General features: G+C 39.6%; 1 protein-coding gene across 1 annotated transcript in view; it reads left to right on the plus strand.

The window, feature by feature from the left end:
• Nucleotides 1–20,071, plus strand: part of LOC120516971 — a 164,109-nt gene that overhangs the window by 117,625 nt on the left and 26,413 nt on the right. Inside the window, exons 2-4 of the mRNA XM_039739011.1 lie at nt 4,167–4,320; nt 12,528–12,724; nt 14,976–14,986. Coding sequence (XP_039594945.1) covers nt 4,167–4,320; nt 12,528–12,724; nt 14,976–14,986 — 362 coding nt within the window. The remainder of the gene's footprint in view (nt 1–4,166; nt 4,321–12,527; nt 12,725–14,975; nt 14,987–20,071) is intronic.

Genomic DNA, 20,071 nt, shown 5'->3' on the forward strand with positions numbered 1-20,071 from the left:
AACCTTTACCAGACTGATAGATCTCAATTACTTCTGTTCTCATTTGTTCCTGAATTTCTTTGGATCTTGGCATGATGTCTAGCTTTTGAGGTGCTTTTGGTCTACTTCTCTGTGTCAGGCAGCTCCTATTTAGGTGATTTCTTGATTGAAACAGGTGTGGCAGTAATCAGGCCTGGGGGTGGCTACGGAAATTGAACTCAGGTGTGATACACCACAGTTAGGTTATTTTTAACAAGGGGCAATTACTTTTTCACACAGGGCCATGTAGGTTTGGATTTTTTCTCCCTAAATAATAAAAACCATCATTTAAAAACTGCATTTTGTGTTTACTTGTGTTATATTTGACTAATGGTTAAATGTGTTTGATGATCAGAAACATTTTGTGTGACAAACATGCAAAAGAATAAGAAATCAGGAAGGGGGCAAATAGTTTTTCACACCACTGTATGTGATGTCTACCATCCATTTTCAGGGTGACTATTAGCCTCCAAGGTTATTCCTCTTTTTATTTTTATCTTACTTTATTGTAGAATCAACTCTCGGCAGCGGCCAGCAGGGTGCCGTTCTCATCCCTACCACCTTTGCTGTCACTTCTCCTACGTCTTCATATCTTAAATCATTCTTGAGGCAGATCGAAGACTTAAGTGCCAGCTTAAGTGAAAAATGAAGAAAAATGTACTAAGTAATTGCAACACAAACACTGACTTAATCAGTTTTAACATTAAAAGATGCCGGCAGAAGAAGAGAAGAAGCGGGCCGCTAGGGTGGAGAAAAGAACAGCTGCTCAGGAAGCAGCAAGCGTATCAACCTCTGAGCAAACGAATGCTGAACGTACAGAGAAAGAGGAGGAAAACTATGAATGCTCAAGTCAAGTGTATTCACTGCACGTTATCGTGCATTCTGCCATTACTGGTAAAGAATAATCTGTGTCTTCTCTTAGCCTAATGGCACAGGTTCAAGTTCCTATCTGCCAGCTAGGATTTCTTACCTACGTCCTTACCTTCTAGTACTTCGCACTAGCACTCTCTTTCTGTCTTTTTATACCCTTTGTCTCATTCTCTTTGACTTTTTAGACCTCTGTCCTTCCTCCCTCCCTTACTCCCTCCTCGTATGTGTTTAGCTTTCTTCTCCTCCTGACCCAACACTTTGAGTAGCCTAGTTCAGTAAGGTGGCCTTCCATACCAAGGTCTCTTCTAGCCATACCTCATAATCACTTCCAAAGTCTGGGTGACCAGTTTTATGTCTCTGCACCACTGAGCTCTTGGACTTAACAAGCATGGTCTCCAAGGCATCATCTAAACTGCGTCTTCTATTAGAGAGGTAGCACGTCTCAAACGTTCCCTAATGGGACTATCTGACCTTCAAGCAATGCAGTGTAGTGGCAAAGCCACTGGACTTTAAACCGCAAGATTTCTGGTTCTGTTCCTGCTAATGCTTCAATGTCTGATCCTGAATAAGTCACGTAATCCTCCTCTGCTCCAATTGTTTTAACAGTTGTAATATATCATGAACTAGTAAGTCGCCTTGGAGTAAGGCATCAGCCAAATCATAACAGTAATTTCAACATGACATGTTTCTTCCAAGGTTACATTTCTTTTTCTTTATTGCTCTTATCCTTTAGAGGACAGGATAACTGTAAACTTCTGGTCTTTAGGTCAAAAACAATACTAAGTTCTGTTATATTTTGGGAAATTTTTAAATAGTCAAAAGAAAAAAAAATCAAAAGCGATTGGCCTAAAAGGCCACCCAAAGCACCCAAATCCAGTTCATAACTCAAGATTAGAATTCAAATAAATTGAATGGAAAATAATAGAAAATGTAAAAAATAATTAATTCAGTGATCCAAATCTTACAGCACTCAATGACATTCAGAAGATCCTTAACCTTTCTAGAATATATAGACTGAGCATAGTCCCTCCACAGTGACATACTGGGTGGACCTGCCTCTTGGGGGGTCCAGCCAGAGAGAACAAGGGATATAAGAAAAGAAACTTGTAAAAACTGTAGCTTGAACAAAATATTAATTAAGAAAATACTGTACATGTAAATAAGAAAACAATACTGGAATAAATATAATCACAAAACATTTTTAAAAAAATTACAAAAAGTTTCAATTAAATGACAACACATGATAAACCCTAGTCATATCATGATACATGTCTATGCAACTGATTTAAGTTTTATCAAGAAGGTACTGGGCATGAAATGTCATAATTTTTCCACTTTAAACATTTTAGGAGAATGTAATGTTGCACATGTTTGAGGAAATTCCACCCACTTTAAGGATATGACAAAAATGTTGTAAAGCAAAGTTGAAAGGCTAAAAGTACACCAAGGTCAAAACAGGTAAATCTAAACACAAACATGACATTACAGAAATTAAAAGGGTGACATATAGTGCCTATGGGTAGCAAAAAAAAAAACCAAAACTTAACAAAATTCAAAGATTTCACAGTCATATTTTGTCTTCTTACTTTTAATCAATCCAGAGCATCAGGTCATAACACAAAAGAAAATCCGAAGACATGTTTTCAAACAAGTGAGTAAATGGAAAATATTTCTTTCTTTCTTATGTCATTTTAAACTCGCAGCATGCCATAATTTCATCTGCACAGGTCAGAGTTCTGAGACGGAAAGTCAGTGCGGTTACATTTTTCCAAATTAAAGACTGTTATGACAGCACAGGGCCAAATCTTACACAACGGGTGCAGCAATTTCTCACACAAAATTCAAGGTAAAATGGACACCTTGGGTGCAATGTGCACGGTGCACCAGGTAACATATGAGGAAGTGCAAAGAGACCAAAAGGAAGATGCAACAAACAATAAAATAACACAAGCACGAATGTAGCCTCCATAGCGTTACATTTTTCAGGAAAAAACATGTAAAAATATGTTGGCTTGAAAAAAATACAGATTTATTAAATCTGATCTTTCTGCAGTAAAACGTGTAAAACACTAAAAGTACAAAGTCAGAAGTGTAGAAAGTATAATAATGATAATAATAATGGATAATAATAATGCAATTAATGCTAATACTATGTATATTGTTGAAATGTGTCATTTGTGTGGTATATCTTGAAGCACAATGAAATACACAATCCAGCATCACAGTCATGAAAACAGTAGTGTGATTCCTTGCCGGTTTTCTTTCCAGACTTTTGAATAGCACACTGCACATGTGCTATTGACACAAGCGTCACTTTCAGATTCATTCGAATCACTTTCGATTTCATTACGCCATTATGAGGCTAGGAGAAAACGCGTCTGCTCCATTGTTTGGCATGTCGCTTATGTAAGACACACCTGTATCGTTTTCCAAGCAACTCTCGGCACTAAAGTTGTTGGCACTTTTACCATCCGAGTAATCCTTGGGTCTAACGTTTACGTTAAACACGTCTATACAGTTGCCCAACTGATGCTCAGGACTAACACTTTTTAGCACTGATTTTACAGCCCGAGTGATGATTGGATGTAACAGTAAGGAGGTTAAATGGCCTAATTTACTGATATGTTTCAGTCCAAGCCACAATGAAATATGGGTTTAGTCAGCTATACAGAATTTTCTTCTGACTTGAGTAAGCTTTGCATTATGCTGCCCCCATCTCTGCATCTCTACAGTAATTTGATTTTCAACGAAAACTAAAGACAAGTTAGGAGCATGCTGCACCCACCACATGACGAGCACAGGTTAACGCCATTCCCAGGACAGACTGGTTCATATTTATCTGTGGAAGGATTAATTTACTATAAAAGAAAGGTCTAAAGACGGAGACTTACATTTTGAAACTTCTGTTAGGTACCTAAGGGACATGCAATGCAGCTGATGCAAGGTTTATTCAAGCTAGAAGAGCCTTCGTTACAGATGAATAAACCTCTCAGTAATCAGTTCAATTTGAGTATAAATCAGCTTGGAAACCTAATAAGATCAGAGCACTAAAGGAGATATTTTGTCAGACATTCCTGATTGATGGTGACTTTAGGGTGGGTAGAATTTCCTTAAAATGTGTAATGTTACCGTTTACTAAAATGTTTGATTTTATAGGTTTCATCATCGTAGTCCCTCTTCTTTTATTTTATATTTTACATAGTTGTGTCTGTTGTTCTTGAGAAGGCTACATTTGCAAAACAAAAGCATTGAATAGACATTTTCATTTTGTTAAGCAGGAAGGCATGAAAGAAGAATACATTGAGCCAGAATTTCCCTTGCTTTCTCCTGAAGAAGAAATTCACATTCTACATGCAAGAGTGCAGCAGCTGGAGAAAGAAAAAGCAGACCTGGAAAAGGAGAACAGGCACTTGAAAGATATGTTGGTCAGTGGTAAGTTTACTTAATGGAATATCTACAAAGGCAAGCCAGTTCACTTTTTTGGCTTCTAGTGCTGTAGTAACATATTTCATTTTTAAGTCTGACTGTAATCTGTAATCTGAGCAAACCACTGTGCCCCATGTCTGAATCTGACTTCATGAAATAACTGAATCACAACTTCAAGGGCCGAGGTTTTAAATGTCACTGGTTGTATGAAGACTGCACATTGCTTTGTCACCTGCGGTTTCCCTGGCAAGTTCTTCATTCTCCTACATTGTTAATATTTGAGAAATTTCTTATTTATTATCTGCAAAAGGACCAAATTTAAGTGAGAGTGGTTGAGTGTTTGATTTTTATTCTGCTCTGGATTTGTTCTTTAGGACTATACAGATTAATAAAATGGTCAGAAGCATGAAAGCATTTAGTCCTTTATTTTGCACAATAATTTTACAACTGAAATGGATCATGTAAAATATTTTATTTGTGGAATAAGACCTGCTTGTAGGTATCAAAGAGAAAAACCTAAGGCCTTATAATTATTCCACCAAGACTGAAGACACTCTCTACAGAGTAAATTTGGAGGTTAGAATTGGGAGCAGTTTAGCAACATGATGTAACCTGTTGTCTCATTTTGGTACAAGTACATCTGGTCACTATTACAGTATGACCAACTCCATGGCTATATAGTTTGTCCAAGAAAATGCTCACCTCAGTGTAAAGAAATTCATTTTATTACTGTATTAAATGTTGCCTATCATTTATTGAAAAGTTAATCTACATTAATATGTAGTTTGTAATTAGACTTTGTAGTGTGGAAAGGCAGGGACTGCTAGAGGGCACTGTTTTATCATGTAATAGTTTTTAGGGACACCTTGCCTCAAAACATAAACCCCTTTTTAAATGTGCAGACTTTTTTAAAAGTGGGCCCACAATGTAATGTCTAACCTGTGTCATGAATTTAGTTTACCTGTACTTTCACTTACAAACCATTGGGTATATTCCAATTGCAGTGCACTTGCACCCAGGAGTATTGACCGTACCGTCTGTTCAATAACTCCTTCACACTTCACCAAGGTATGACTGTCACTGTCTTTGTACCATTCTCTGTCACTTACCCTGACTGACGTAGCTGGCAAAGAAACTTGGTTCCTAGCCCCCCGGTAGTAGAATAGAGCAAACATGCAAGCAGGAAAGCAGGCTTAATAGGTATTAATATTTAAGCATTATTAAAGTAGATAGTTGCGTAAAGAAAGGTAAAGCCAATGGCCGGCGTAGCATACAGCGGTGTAAGAATAGGAATGGAATACGGTGAGAAAGCAATTCAGAAATCACAAAGAAAGAAATACTTCTTCAACGACGCAGTTGTGAATAGGTGTTTTGCTGGAGACGATTTGTGTCAAAAAATAACCCACTGATAGGAACAGGCAGTTGCCGGATCCCGGCATACAGATGACGTTGTACAAAAACCTGTCGATAGAGAAGATACTGTCGTTCATTTTATACCAAAGGCTTAGGAAACAACCGTCGCAGTATAACGAAAATAGCAAGGAGCGAAACCAATGCCAATGGTCGAGAGCATAAACATATATAGATAGACGCCACATTCACTGTGTTGCCCAGTCAACACGATACGTCAGCGTGTCCACCCTATTGTCAGTGGCAAAAGGGCCATTTAAACTAATACAGGTAGATGTGGATACTGGGTTTTCTGATGAATAAACAATAACGTTTAAAACAGTATCGTTTACATACAACAGATTTTGGCGAATCGTTTACATGCAATTATTTATATCCATTTACTGTATACACTAATAATGGCAATTATTAAATTGTCGCGCATTTTATAACAAAGGCTTAGGAAACAACCACCACAGTATAATGAAAATAGCAAGGTGTATGGGAGGCCGCAGGCAGCATGGGGAAGGGTTTGAAAGAGGACGAATAGGAATCGAGAAATGCCGTGTCGGCTGCGAGTGGGCGGGACAAGTTTTGAAGTGGAAGCAGGACGAACCAGAAGAGAAATATATATAAGATACTGTATATAATATAGATATATATATATATATATATATAGAATTATATATATATATTATATATATAAAATTTTATGTACGTCTGTCTGTCTGTATGTCTGTCCGCTTTTCACGAGAGAACTACTTAACAGATTTAGACTGGGTTTTTTTCTATAATTTGCTTGAACATTCCAGTTCATTTTGTAACTACTCTCAGAGTGCTAAGTATCATAGTTCGCTTGCAGGAGCGATATATTCGCGATAATCTGAGACAGAGTCTGCGGACTGAGGGGGGCAGGGCACTTTTCACTTACACGCCAGCCTCGAATTGCTGTACCTCTGGCCACGTTTTGGAGTGTACCTTGCCTCCGCTTTGCTAGCAATACCTGTTTGTTTATTGATTTTTAAAGTTTGTCCTGTTTCACTACTATGCGGGTGTAGCCGCGGGGGGTAACTAGTTTAAAATAATTATCAAAATATTCAGGTAATTCTTTTCTATATGCAGAAGCTTTAACAGACAGGTACACTTTTCAGTAGCCAAGTAACATAGAAAGCAGACAGAAAGGGAATAAATGTGTTTGTAAAACATTATAAGAGACATTCTGCTCCTTCCTGCTATAGGCATGAGTGCATCCTTGAAGGGCAACAGACTTAAGTACAAATAGACGAGAGAGAAAGGTTTAATCTAAGAGGAAACATGACAAATGAAGAAAGATTGAAGGAGTTGAAACTTGAGAATTTTGAGATCAAGAGGTGACATAATTAAAGTGTTTCAACAGATGAAAAGCAGTCGAATTTGCAAGCTTTTGGGGCTGGAAATATTTCATGTACCATTTTGCTATAGCACTCCAGGAGAGGCAACTTTGTTGGTGTTAAAAATACCTGGCCTTATACTGTACATTAAATATTAGAACATTTTTGAGGAGAAAAGAACATTCATCCAACAAAGCTCACTAGAGAATGAATGATGGAGATGCTAGGCAGGAGGATAAAGGACCTCCTGGCACTGGAGGTGGCACTCTGTCTCTTACTTTCTTTCTTTGTTTTACCCACCTGATATCAGTATGAGATATTCAGCAAAAGAAGGGTTTAAAGATTAAATTGTGTCTTTAGATCATGGCAGTAAGTACTTTGTGATTATTCTGATACCAGGATACACAGAGAGGAACTAAGGTAAAAGAAAATGAAAAAAGCAAGATTCAGGTGTGGCCACAGAATGCAGCGCAGAGGCTGGATGCTGTTTTTTCTGCCAAGCCTGCCTTTATTGTCACCTTCTTATTATTCTTCTTTAAGGAGATGCTGACACTGCCAAGCGCTCTCCAAACCACAGGATATGGATTATAACAAAAATAAAATGGAGCATTCAGAAAAAAAGTATAAAACCTTTTCTTTAATTCCATATTCCAAATTACACAGATCAGATTAGTTGATTAAGGAAAAGATACGCTCTTTTAATGCAGTGGGCTGGCGTCTTGCCCAGGGTTTGTTTCCTGCCTTGCACCCTGTGTTGGCTGGGATTGGCTCCAGCAGACCCCCATGACCCTGTATTTAGGATATAGCGGGTTGGATAATGGATGGATGGATAAGCTGATTTAAGAAAAACCTGAAAGCATCAGATAGGTCTGACACAGCAGAATATTATGAAGGACATGATCAAAGAAAAAACACAATAGATGAAATATTCTTTGTCAATAACCTCAATGTATTTCACAGCCATTTGATGACAAAAAGCAAAACCATAGACTAGCTCCTAAATGAAGTCATTGCAAAATGAAATCAGAAAAGGCAGTGACCCAATAACAACCAAAGAAAGTGAGGTTAAGGAAGTGCTGAGGAGGTGGGTGAAGCCCAGCAAGGGCTCAAGACCTGACTCTATAAAGGCAAAGTCCCAATGGAAATACTGTTAAAAGCAGCCGAAATTACAACTTTTCAGCTGTATTCTGTGAAAACACATTGTACCCACAACTGTATAAGAGCTTAGTGTCGACAAATAGAACAGCTCTGTTGACTGCTTGCCCTTCCTTGGATCACTTTTGGTAGGTACTACCCACTGCACAGTGGGAACGGGAACACCCCACAAGACCTGAGGCCTCATTTATAAACAGTGTGTACACTCACGTTGAGATGTATAAAAACTAAACTTGGCATAATGCCACACACATTTTAATGGCAGGTTTTGACCATGTGTATTGTTACACACGTGCACATGGGAGGCAGCTAAAGGGCTTGAGTATGGGCAGTTCTGAGACATACCAGGATGTGGCAGAGTGCACTGACTCTTTTTCTCCCTTGCCTGCAGACCATTCATGGGAGATTCCACCTGGTCCTCTTGACATCACTTCCGGGACCGAGCCTATGGAAGGAGACCTTGATGGCTCCAGCCCCTGTGATGTCATGTCCGGGCTTGAACCAACGGCTGAAGACCTTCATGAGCCCGACCCCTTTGACTTCACTTCCTGTCTTCCCCTTTAAAAGCCTCCACTTTTCCCTATTCTCTCAGCTCTGTTTTGGACTCAGTTTTGGTCACATCAGTACTGTATCTATTTAAACAACTTTGCAGCCAGGAAAACAATAATACGGGTGGCTGCCCCAAACCTTTGTATGACTCTGTGTTGAGTTTGTGGCATTGGCGTAGTCGGCAGGATGGAGAAGTCCCGGAAGAGAAGGGGACAGGACCTGCAATGCACCCAGGTGGGAGTGTACCGGGGCCGAGTTTTCAGGTGGGGAGGGTGTCCCGTGGTTCAGCAAGACCCAGTGCGGGCTTCGCTCCCGGCACACTTAACCGGGCAACCCGGAGAGGTCAGGGAGTGTGCGGGAGGGGCTTGCAGAATTGGGCTACTCTGGCAGGGGGAGGCAAAAGGGGCTTATTATGCTCTCTTGGAGGAGATTGTCAGCCTTCCTGTGAGACCAGAACCCCAATTTCCACCTAGGGGTGCCCCAGACTGGCAGGGGAGTAAGGTAAGAAACTAGAGGTTGGACCCAGAGCGGCCGATCCTCAAACAAGCCTAGTCCTTCTGGGCAAGGGTAGGGCAGTGGTTACGGCTGAATTAAAATAAGTCATCCCAGATAATAGAGCAGATAGTCTGCTATCTGCTCCTGAAAGCGCTTCCCCGTGGTTTCACCCAGCTGGTCTGGGGTAAGCAGTTTAAGAACCTGGCAGAGCTCATAGAGCTTCCGGAGACACAAAGGACAACCTCACAATCTGTGGGAGCAGAACCGCCCCTTTGTCGAACTCAGCCGGAGTACGTCCCAAGACCTAGCCAACACGTACAACTTCGAGCTTGTATTGGCGACCCCGGAGCTGCGGGCACGCAAACTGCTTGGAGGCAAGGAGGAATACAGGTGGAGGGCGAGGAGGGGTTGATGTGCTCTGGCTAACCCATTGGCGGTCCCACATACTGGCGTGGTGATCTTCAACGGACACAAGACCACAGCCTTATTTGATTCCGGTAGGAACATAGCCATTGTTGCCCGCCGGTTTGTGCTTCCGCGACAGTGGTTAAAGATTAAGACCAGTATAGCCTGTGTCCACGGAGAAATCCTTTGGTACAGCTCTGCCGCTTCTGTCATCAGTTACAGGAGATCGGTACAAAAAACTAACCATGGCCGTCCTTCCAAATCCACCACACCCGGTGATACTGGTGCAGGACTGGTCTAATATTAAAAGCGGTGAGACACATACTACTCCTGGTGTTAACTTGGGCCTAGTTATAGATGGGGATGAGCCGTCTCAAGCTGCCTCCACGCCGTGTAACCAGCCGGCAGAGAGAGACGAAGCAGCCGCCATGAGTGACGTGGTGACTCCCGGACCATCGAGTGCCGGCACATCATCCACCAGCACCATGGCGGAATGGGAGGGAACCACGCCCCTTGAGGTCGGCCCCGACCCTCTCTCTCTTTTAAGGTTTCAATTTAGAGAGATGCCGGTTTCATTTAAAAGGGAGCAGTGGAGTGACGATTCCCTGAAGTTTGCCAAAAATGCAGTGGTCCTAGTCAACGGCCAGCACGCTAACCAGTCAATGCCACAGGGTCCTCACTTTGTGTTGGAAAATTACCTTCTCCGCTTCTACTGGCCGGGAATCAATGAGAAGGTTTGTTGCTTTTGCACTTCGTGTCCGGAGTGTTAATTGCAACAAATTCCTAGGAGGGACCGTGCTCCTCTCGTTCCTATTCCCCTGGTTGATATTCCCTTCCACAGAATTGGGGTCGATTTAGTTGGACCTCTAGAGCCCTCAGCCTGAGGACACAAGTACATTTTAGTCCTCGTGGATTACGCTACCAAATACCCCGAAGCTGTTCCGTTGCGCTCAGCCACTTCCAAAGCCATCGCATGGGAATTACTAGGGGTCTTTGCGCGTGTGGGCATTCCCAAGGAAGTCTTGACAGACCAGGGAACACCTTCTACTTCGGAGACGCTCAAGGAGACTGCCAAGTTACTGAAAATAAAGCATTTAAAGACTGCGGTATATCATCCTCAAGCTGATGGTTTGGTACAGAGGTTCACCCCACTTGCCAACCCACTGATTGAACAAGAGTGATATTATAATGACCTCCACTCTCAGGCTTGGGTGGAGGTGGAACTTATTATAGGGCAGGTTAAGGGCCATTGGCGCTGCCTGGATAAGACTGGTGGAGTGCTTCTCTATAGTCCACAGAAAGTGTGTTGCATTCTGCAAGCATGTAGTGTGCTGCATAATGTGACACACAATTGTGGCATGCCTGTACCTGAAGAGATGCAGTATGAAGAACCTGACCCTGGAGCACCAAATCACAAGCCAAATCGGGCAGTGTTACAACTTCGTTTGAATGTAATTAGCAGAATGTAAAAACAGGTAACTGCGGTGGGCTGGCGCCCTTCCCAGGGTTTGTTTCCTGCCTTGCGCCCTGTGTTGGCTGGGATTGGCTCCAGCAGACCCCCCGAGACCCTTAGTTAGGATTTGGCGGGTTGGATAATGGGATGGAAAAACAGGTAATCAGATGCAGCATTTACTTTTTAACCAGTTCATTTAATTTATAGTCAATATCACATAGTTCAGAATTTATATTCCTTATTCCCTTTCTCCATATCTCTTGCAGCATCCACTATTGCATTATATGACTCCTGAACAGCGTCCGTCAGTACATGACAAGATTTGTGGTCACCCAACAGTTTCTGAGACAGGGGTGTGTGCGTAGCCAGCGCCTGAAGGTGTGCTTGCCATAGCAGCATCATTACTACATGGATTTGCGTCCTCAGCAGAGGGCTCATCCTTTGAGATATTGTCTGAAAAAGAATAAACAGTTATACCGCATCTAATTGTTTGTCTTATTAAACATGCAAATTATTTACACTGGATTTTCTTTTAATTATTTACACTTCATAGACTTTCTGAATTTCAACTTTTGAGTGCCTCTGCCATGCTGTGCCACTCCATCATTTTAATTTTGCTGCTTATACTACTGCTTAAGCCACCAAATATTATGTTTTTCCTTGCCTGCAATTCACTGAGCAAGACCTACATTTTGCATTCGCTGAAATTCTTTTTACACATGCTTTTGCCATTGTTATTTAACAAAATATTGAACAAAAGGGGCTATTTAATTTGATTTGCATATGCAAATAGGTGTAATTCTGGGAGGAGTCAGAATGCTCTACACTGTTGTGTTAAAAAAATAATTTAATGGAAAATAGCAGTAAATGATCTGTCAATCGAATTAAAAATGTGAATGAATAGAGTAAAATTGCTATTTTTTTTACAAGATTCCAAATATTAGTCAATTATTGCTTAAAGTATATAGGAGAAATGGGATTGCCAATTATACAAGACATTCACTTAATGACTGGAAAAGACTTCTGATTTAAAAATTGATTGGGATAAAAGTCAGCAGCCACAGAAGTAATTTCTGGCTGAAGTTGGAGGTCTTGTTTCCATTGCACCCATTATCTTATATTACAAGAGTTATGCTAATTATAGTTTATTCACTTTAAGTAGTTGACTAACACAGCTGGTACATTACTCTACAAAAGCACAAATTCTTTCATTCTTTCTGTCCTGTCTCTTAAGAAACCAAAGATACTGTCGAGGTCATGACTATGCTTTGAAGAATAAAAAATTCCTGTTGTATTTTTAAAAGCACTCCTCTTTTGATTTACACTTCATAATCTAGCACATCCCATTAGGGGTTAGATTAGATAACTATTTTAATTCTTCCATTTGCTTTCTCCAGAAATTCCTTCCCTTTTGTCAACAATGAGGCAAGCCATTTCTGGTGAGGAAAAAGTGAATCCTACTTTGGATGTGTTCAGTAATGATGAAGACGACTCCTTCAGCAGCGCATACACTATACCGTCACTTCAAGCACAATCACCGGTACAGGCATCGGAAGAGGCAAATCTCTATACTCCCGCTCATGCAACTAATTATGTAAGTATGAAATTTATCAGTTTACAAAGGTTGGCAATAGTTTACAATAAGAACTTAAGAGTGAAACTTGCCCAACCTTATTCACCTAAATTTTATGATATACACTCACCTAAAGGATTATTAGGAACACCATACTAATACGGTGTTTGACCCCCTTTCGCCTTCAGAACTGCCTTAATTCTACATGGCATTGATTCAACAAGGTGCTGAAAGCATTCTTTAGAAATGTTGGCCCATATTGATAGGATAACATCTTGCAGTTGATGGAGATTTGTGGGATGCACATTCAGGGCACGAAGCTCCCGTTCCACCACATCCCAAAGATGCTCTATTGGGTTGAGATCTGGTGACTGTGGGGGGCATTTTAGTACAGTGAACTCATTGTCATGTTCAAGAAACCAATTTGAAATGATTCGAGCTTTGTGACATGGTGCATTTTCCTGCTGGAAGTAGCCATCAGAGGATGGGTACATGGTGGTCATGAAGGGATGGACATGGTCAGAAACAATGCTCAGGTAGCCCGTGGCATTTAAATGATGCCCAATTGGCACTAAGGGGTCTAAAGTGTGCCAAGAAAACATCCCCCACACCATTACACCACAACCACCAGCCTGCACAGTGGTAACAAGGCATGATGGATCCATGTTCTCATTCTGTTTACACCACATTCTGACTCTACCATTTGAATTTCTCAACAGAAATTGAGACTCATCAGACCAGGCAACATTTTTCCAGTCTTTAACTGTCCAATTTTGGTGAGCTCGTGCAATTTGTAGCCTTATTTTCCTATTTGTAGTGGAGATGAGTGGTACCCGGTGGGGTCTTCTGCTGTTGTAGCCCATCCGCCTCAAGGTTGTGCGTGTTGTGGCCTCACAAATGCTTTGCTGCATACCTCGGTTGTAACGAGTGGTTATTTCAGTCAAAGTTGCTCTTCTATCAGCTTGAATCAGTCGGCCCATTCTCCTCTGACCTCTAGCATCAACAAGGCATTTCCGCCCACAGGACTGCCGCATACTGGATGTTTTTCCCTTTTCACAACATTCTTTGTAAACCCTAGAAATGGTTGTGCGTCAAAATCCCAGTAACTGAGCAGATTGTGAAATACTCAGACCGGCGCGTCTGGCACCAACAACCATGCCACACTCAGAATTGCTTAAATCACCTTTCTTTCCCATTCTGACATTCAGTTTGGAGTTCAGGAGATTGTCTTGACCAGGACCACACCCCTAAATGCATTGAAGCAACTGCCATGTGATTGGTTGATTAGATAACTGCATTAATGAGAAATTGAACAGGTGTTCCTAATAATCCTTTAGGTGAGTGTATTGTTAGGGTGAAATTTCAGTTTCAAAAGTGCTGTTTTCAGCTACACCACTTGGTAAATCAACCTGTGTATCTTCTTTGTGTGAAGAAATGCTTACTAAAATTTGCCTGAAAATATGCCTTCAATCTGCTTACATCTGTTCACTAATTTCAGAAAGATCAATTTTTGTCCACCACACTTTCAGGGGAGAATTAAATAAAAGCATCAGAGAGGATACAAACATCATCCTGTGTGAAAAACTATACAGGTCTTTGTAGTTCTTAAATGGATATACTAATTTAAAAAGTAAATAAAAAACATAAAGCCACTAAAGCCCAAAGTCTTTGTTGATATGAATGACAGATTAATGATCTAATATTGTTTAAAGTATGAAATGTGTATTATTTACATCTCTAGTGAGTAGATTACATATTTATTAATATATAAGATGAAGCTCTCCTTATGGGCAGTTAAAACCTGTGTACAACTTGCACACTGACTCTACTTTAAGACATATTAACGTCTCCATCCGGGCATGCAGTGATGCAAATTACTTTTGCATTAATTTTGCATTATGTCTTCTTTAGTTAAAATGGTCCAATAGATACTGGTGGCTAAGGTCATATTCATTCTTTTATTCCCGTGTTCAGTTCATAGCAGTTTAGTAAAACATCAATTTGACTTTCAAGTGACTGATTTTAATGAATAGCAACATAAACAGTAACACTGCACAAATTCTGTCATTACTTCCATGTGTGAAACGTATCACTTTGTTTGAAGAAGTCTTTCTCCTGATAAGTTAATCTTCTAAGATGCAGAGCAGTACTATCTTATTAATGATATGGAACTCCAAACTTCAAAACCCTAATATATTTGTTTTCCAATTAGTGATATCACAATATAATGGTTTTCACTAAATTTACTTTTTTTCTTTGACTATTCTAACAGGGTCTGGAAAGGTAAGATTAATTTTCAGATCAGTTTAGTTGCTTTTTTTATTAAGTATACTTCCTCTTTAGAGACCATTGTGCTGAACAATAATTACAAGTATTATATAGCTAAAAGACAATTAAAATAAGCATGTTGTTTTAATTTTTGAAAATAAACAAACAGAAGTCACGCAATGTATACAAAGAAATATGTGCAGTAGATACATATTTTCCCTCTCGAACTGTACTGTCAGTTGCATTCTGAAGTGGATCACCCCTGATGCAAAGGACTAACATTTTAGATGAGCACACAACATAACAAAATACAGTAGGTTCTTAATTTGTGATCAAGCATCCAGTTCAAGGCAAATAGAGTGCTGCCACAGATGCCAAGAAGAGAAAACTATTGGGAGTACTTAGCAACTGGAAAATAGCAGCTATACTTAATTAGAAAGGATTTTGATGTAGAAATATGAAATATGAGCTGCCTCTGTAGCTGTGCCAAGAGTATCCTATGCTAAAATAGTTCTTCAACCTTGATTTAAAAGCTGAGAGAAATGAAGCTCCTTTACTTTTGGTAAGTAGATCATTACAGTGTTGGCTTTTCCTATAGCTAAACGCTTAAAACTAGTTTTATTTATCTTATACCTTGATATAGAATGTCAAGTAGGTGTGCATCTTGAGATCTGAAATTATATGTTGAAGTGTGGCCACTGTTTAATGTTTAAGTTTAATGGCCTCCTGACTTGAAGCCCCTTTAAATCCTTCACATCTTCTATTCCTGTGACGTCCAGTTTTGATTTTCTATACTGTAGTGTGTTGATCTGGTAACATCACTTCAAGAGAGGCCACCAAATACACAAGCCAATTAAAACGTCAAGATCAGTTTTAAGACACACTCTGGATCCCCTGGAGGTCGTAGCAAGGAAGAGAATGAAAACAAAACTGACTGCCATTATGAACAATGCTGCATATCCACTCTCTGACACACTAACACTGAGGACTTTCACACAATGAATTTATTCAGCAGAAGTGTGTCAAGAAACACTGCTGGGGCTTACTTTTGCCCACTCCTGTATATAAATGATCTGACAAGAATATAATCAGTAGGCTGGCTAAGTCTGCAGATTATATCACACTAGCTAAATTGTTATAGAGGGACCTGGACAGCATAAATTATGGGGCAGACTGGTGGCAGATGAAATTTAATATAAGTAAATGTAAAGTAGTACATGCAGAACTGAAAATGTTAGATTTGGATACAAAAAGGGAGGTATGAAACTTCAAAAAGCACCTTATGAGAAGGACCTGGGAGTCATAGTGGTTTCATGTTTCTTCACACAGAGTACCATAGACGCATGGAATATATTACCAAATAGTGTGGTAGACAGTAGGACTTTAGATTCCCTCAAAACCCAACTTGTTATTTTGGAGGAATTAATGGATAAAACTGGCAAGTAATGTTGGGATGAATGACCTGTTCTCGTCTAACGTTCAGATAGCGTACAAAAACAATCAAGAAAGCGAATAGGATTTTAGGCTATATATTATGATGTGTAGAGTGCAAGTCGAGAGAGGTTACGTTTAAGTTATAGAACGTACAAGCAAGGACTCACCTGGATAACTCTGTACAGTTTTGGTATCTGTAAAAAAAAGACATAACTGTGCTCGAGAAAGTCCAGAGAGGAGTAATTAGGCTAATTTCTGGAATTCTGGACTAAGAGGTATAAGCTATGAGGAGAGATTAAAGGAGTTGAACTTTTTCAGTTATTTTGGATGATCAAGTTGTATAGAATGGCTGAACTTGTTGGGCTAAATAGCCTGTTCTCGTCACCGTTTTTGTCATTTTCTTAATTTGAAGCTAGTGATGTGATTTTACAGCTAGAGGTTCTGATGTGCCTCTGAACCTAGAAAAGTCACCATACAGAACAGATTAGCAAAACATAGTGTTTTTTTATATAAATAATAAAAATATACAGGGAATAATACAAGGAAGAACTCAAAGCATCAAAATAAAGTGACAAAATAATAAATGTGCTGACCTCCTACACCTTGACTAACAGGTAGACCTCCCTCACTAACTGATGGGGTGCCTACAGCACTTTCCCACCTCAACCCAATATTAATCTACTCCTTTTTCTTACCTCTTGCTGTTTTTCTAAAATGTATCTGACCTCTCTACCTTCCAGCAACTGAACTCTTGTGCATCTCTCCACCTCACTCCAAGTTTAATGACCTCCTGGTCAGGAGCCCCTTTTAAGTCCTAGCCCATTAGTACTTTCAGTTCCTTCAGAAACACTTTGGACCTTGGGCTAATCTGTCCCATGAAGAGGGATACCAAATAAGAACAGTAAAATCTGCTGTTTCTGCAGGCTTACAGGAGCAGTTCATAAAATGCAGCATAGTCTCCAATGCAACTTAACACTCCCTGAAGACTCTCACATTGGTCATACTGCTTTGTTCATTTTATTGTCCTTGCTGCCAAGTTTTGAATTAACCCACACGATATACTGACCCAATGTTTTTTCTTATGGGTCTTTTTGACCTGATTCTGACAAACCACTTTAGGTGCCCTGAACATGAAATAGTACCAATAAATGGTCCAAACATTTAGAACAGATGATATTTAGGATGTTTTTATGGTTCGTGAATAAAGAAGCACATTAAATGCAATGCAAAATCCAAGTCAATAGTGAGTCAGAACTGACCCAAAGTACTTTTTTTCAAAATATGTACTGGCTGCACAAAATAGGACATTTGGAAAATGTTTTACTTTTTTCTTTTGTAAAACTGACACGTTTCTGAGTTCCCAGTTAGGATGTCAGTATGAGTTGTGAACATACAGACAATCATAAATGGAGAGTAATTTCCCCTGAAGTGTATGGCAGGTCAAATCTGACCTGAAGGACATAGCAGTGTTCAAAATTTGTGGCCTGTTGTTTTGTAAAGTTACGACACTTTACTAAAAGCCTTCATCTTTCTAAGCTGAAAGAAAACATATAGAGTGTTTTCATAGGTTGTGAACAAATATACTACCCTAAATGCAGTGGGAAATTTATGTAAATCAATGGTGGATTAAAACTGACCCAGAGTATATGATAAGGTAAGAATTTTTTAGAAGCTGTATAAATTGTGGAATGTTTACATTTTTTACTGTTGTTTAATTGGGAGACATATAGGAAAAGTCACAATATTTTATCCTGACCAGATAATATTTAGGAAACTTTTACTGATACATAACTGGGTCAAATTTGGCTCAAAGACATTCTAAGGGCCAGTTAATACTTCACGCTCAGAATGCGTACACAAACACACATCATGGCTGCCACCCAGCATTCTTTTGACGCATCCTCTGATCATGCCCTCAGAAATTAACACAACACTTGTGCAAATTGCAGTACCAGCAAACTTATATGTGGCATGTTTGTGCAAGTTTTGCTACATGATGTCAGCATCGTTGTTTGCTATCAACAATGTCATGTGATGACAGGCTTGCTGCTCAAACGTGGTCTGTCTGCGTGCTTTGATGTTTGATGAAAGGTTTGATGTGGTGAAGCAAATCATCAAACTTAAATGCTGACAGGGGGCTTTTCATCATTCATTGCGTATTCCCCATATGCTGACATGATATATTTAAAGGTATCACATATTGTCTTGACATTTTTATTTTTTTTTTTGCAACTTTACAACAGCATCACAATGCAAATCATTTTTATTTTGCTTCCTTCAAATCACAATACAGCGAAACTGGAAATTGTTTTCCCCCCATGATAATTTCTTAAAGTACACACACAAGTATAAACAGTATACTACTTGCGTAGCAGCAGTGTCCTCAAGCTCATGCATTGTATAGCGTCAAGTATATACTCGGCCTAAGGGTTAACTGTCGAGCAGTAAATGAATAATCTGGAGATACTGACTATAGTGTGTTGAAATGGTTGGTGATTCTTGAAACAAATGAATGAGTTAACCTTTCAGGATAAGAAAGTTAGAATTTTTCTAAATTTGCAAATTGGAGTAAGCAGATTTTACAAAGAACATAAATGTTACACTTGAAGGTTATACGTGTCAAAGTAAAGAACCACATAACAGATGGATTCAAGCAAACTAAAGTTAAAATGTTTTAAGTTTGGTGGATGTGTTTTTTTATTAGAGATGGTATCTAAAAAACTAGTATCCAGTCATATGAAAATGTTTGGGAACCCCTCTCAGCCTGCATAATAATTTACTCTACTTTCAACCAAAAAAGATAACAGGGGTATGTCTTTCATTTCATAGGAACATCTGAGTACTGGGGTGTTTCCTGAACAAAGATTTTTAGTGAAGCAGTATTTAGTTGTATGAAAGTAAATCAAATGAGAAAAACTGGTTGTGTAGAAGGCCACAGGCACAGTTGCTGTTAAACCCAGCAGGTCTGGCAGGCCAAGAAAAATACAGGAGCGGGATATGCGCAGGATTGTGAGAATGGTTACAGACAACCCACAGATCACCTCCAAAGACCTGCAAGAACATCTTGCTGCAGATGGTGTATCTGTACATCATACTACAATTCAGTGCAATTTGCACAAAGAACATCTGTATGGCAGGGTGATGAGTAAGAAGCCCTTTCTGCACTCACACCACAAACAGAGTCGCTTGTTGTATGCAAATGCTCATTTAGAGAAGCCAGATTCATTTTGAAACAAAGTGCTTTGGACTAATGAGACAAAAATTGAGTTATTTGGTCATAACAAAAAGCGATTTGCATGGCAGAAAAAGAACACCACATTCCAAGAAAAAGTTACGCAGGGGTTGGATATTCCAACAAGACAATAACCCAAAACACAGTAATCTAAATCTACAAAGGTATTCATCCAGAGGGAGAAGTACAATGTTCTGGAATGGCTGTCACAATCCCCTGACTTGAATATCATCGAAAATCTATTGGATGATTTGAAGCAGGCAGTCCATGCTTGGTAGCCATCAAATTTAACTGAACTGGCTCAAAGGCTATAGGAAGCGTATAGAGGCTGTTATATTTGCAAAAGGAGGCTCAGCTAAGTATTGATGTAATATCTCTGTTGGGGTGCCCAAATTTATGCACCTGTCTAATTTTGTTATGATGCATATTGCATA

Source organism: Polypterus senegalus, chromosome 16, assembly GCF_016835505.1.
Source record: "Polypterus senegalus isolate Bchr_013 chromosome 16, ASM1683550v1, whole genome shotgun sequence".
Taxonomy (NCBI): domain Eukaryota; kingdom Metazoa; phylum Chordata; class Cladistia; order Polypteriformes; family Polypteridae; genus Polypterus; species Polypterus senegalus.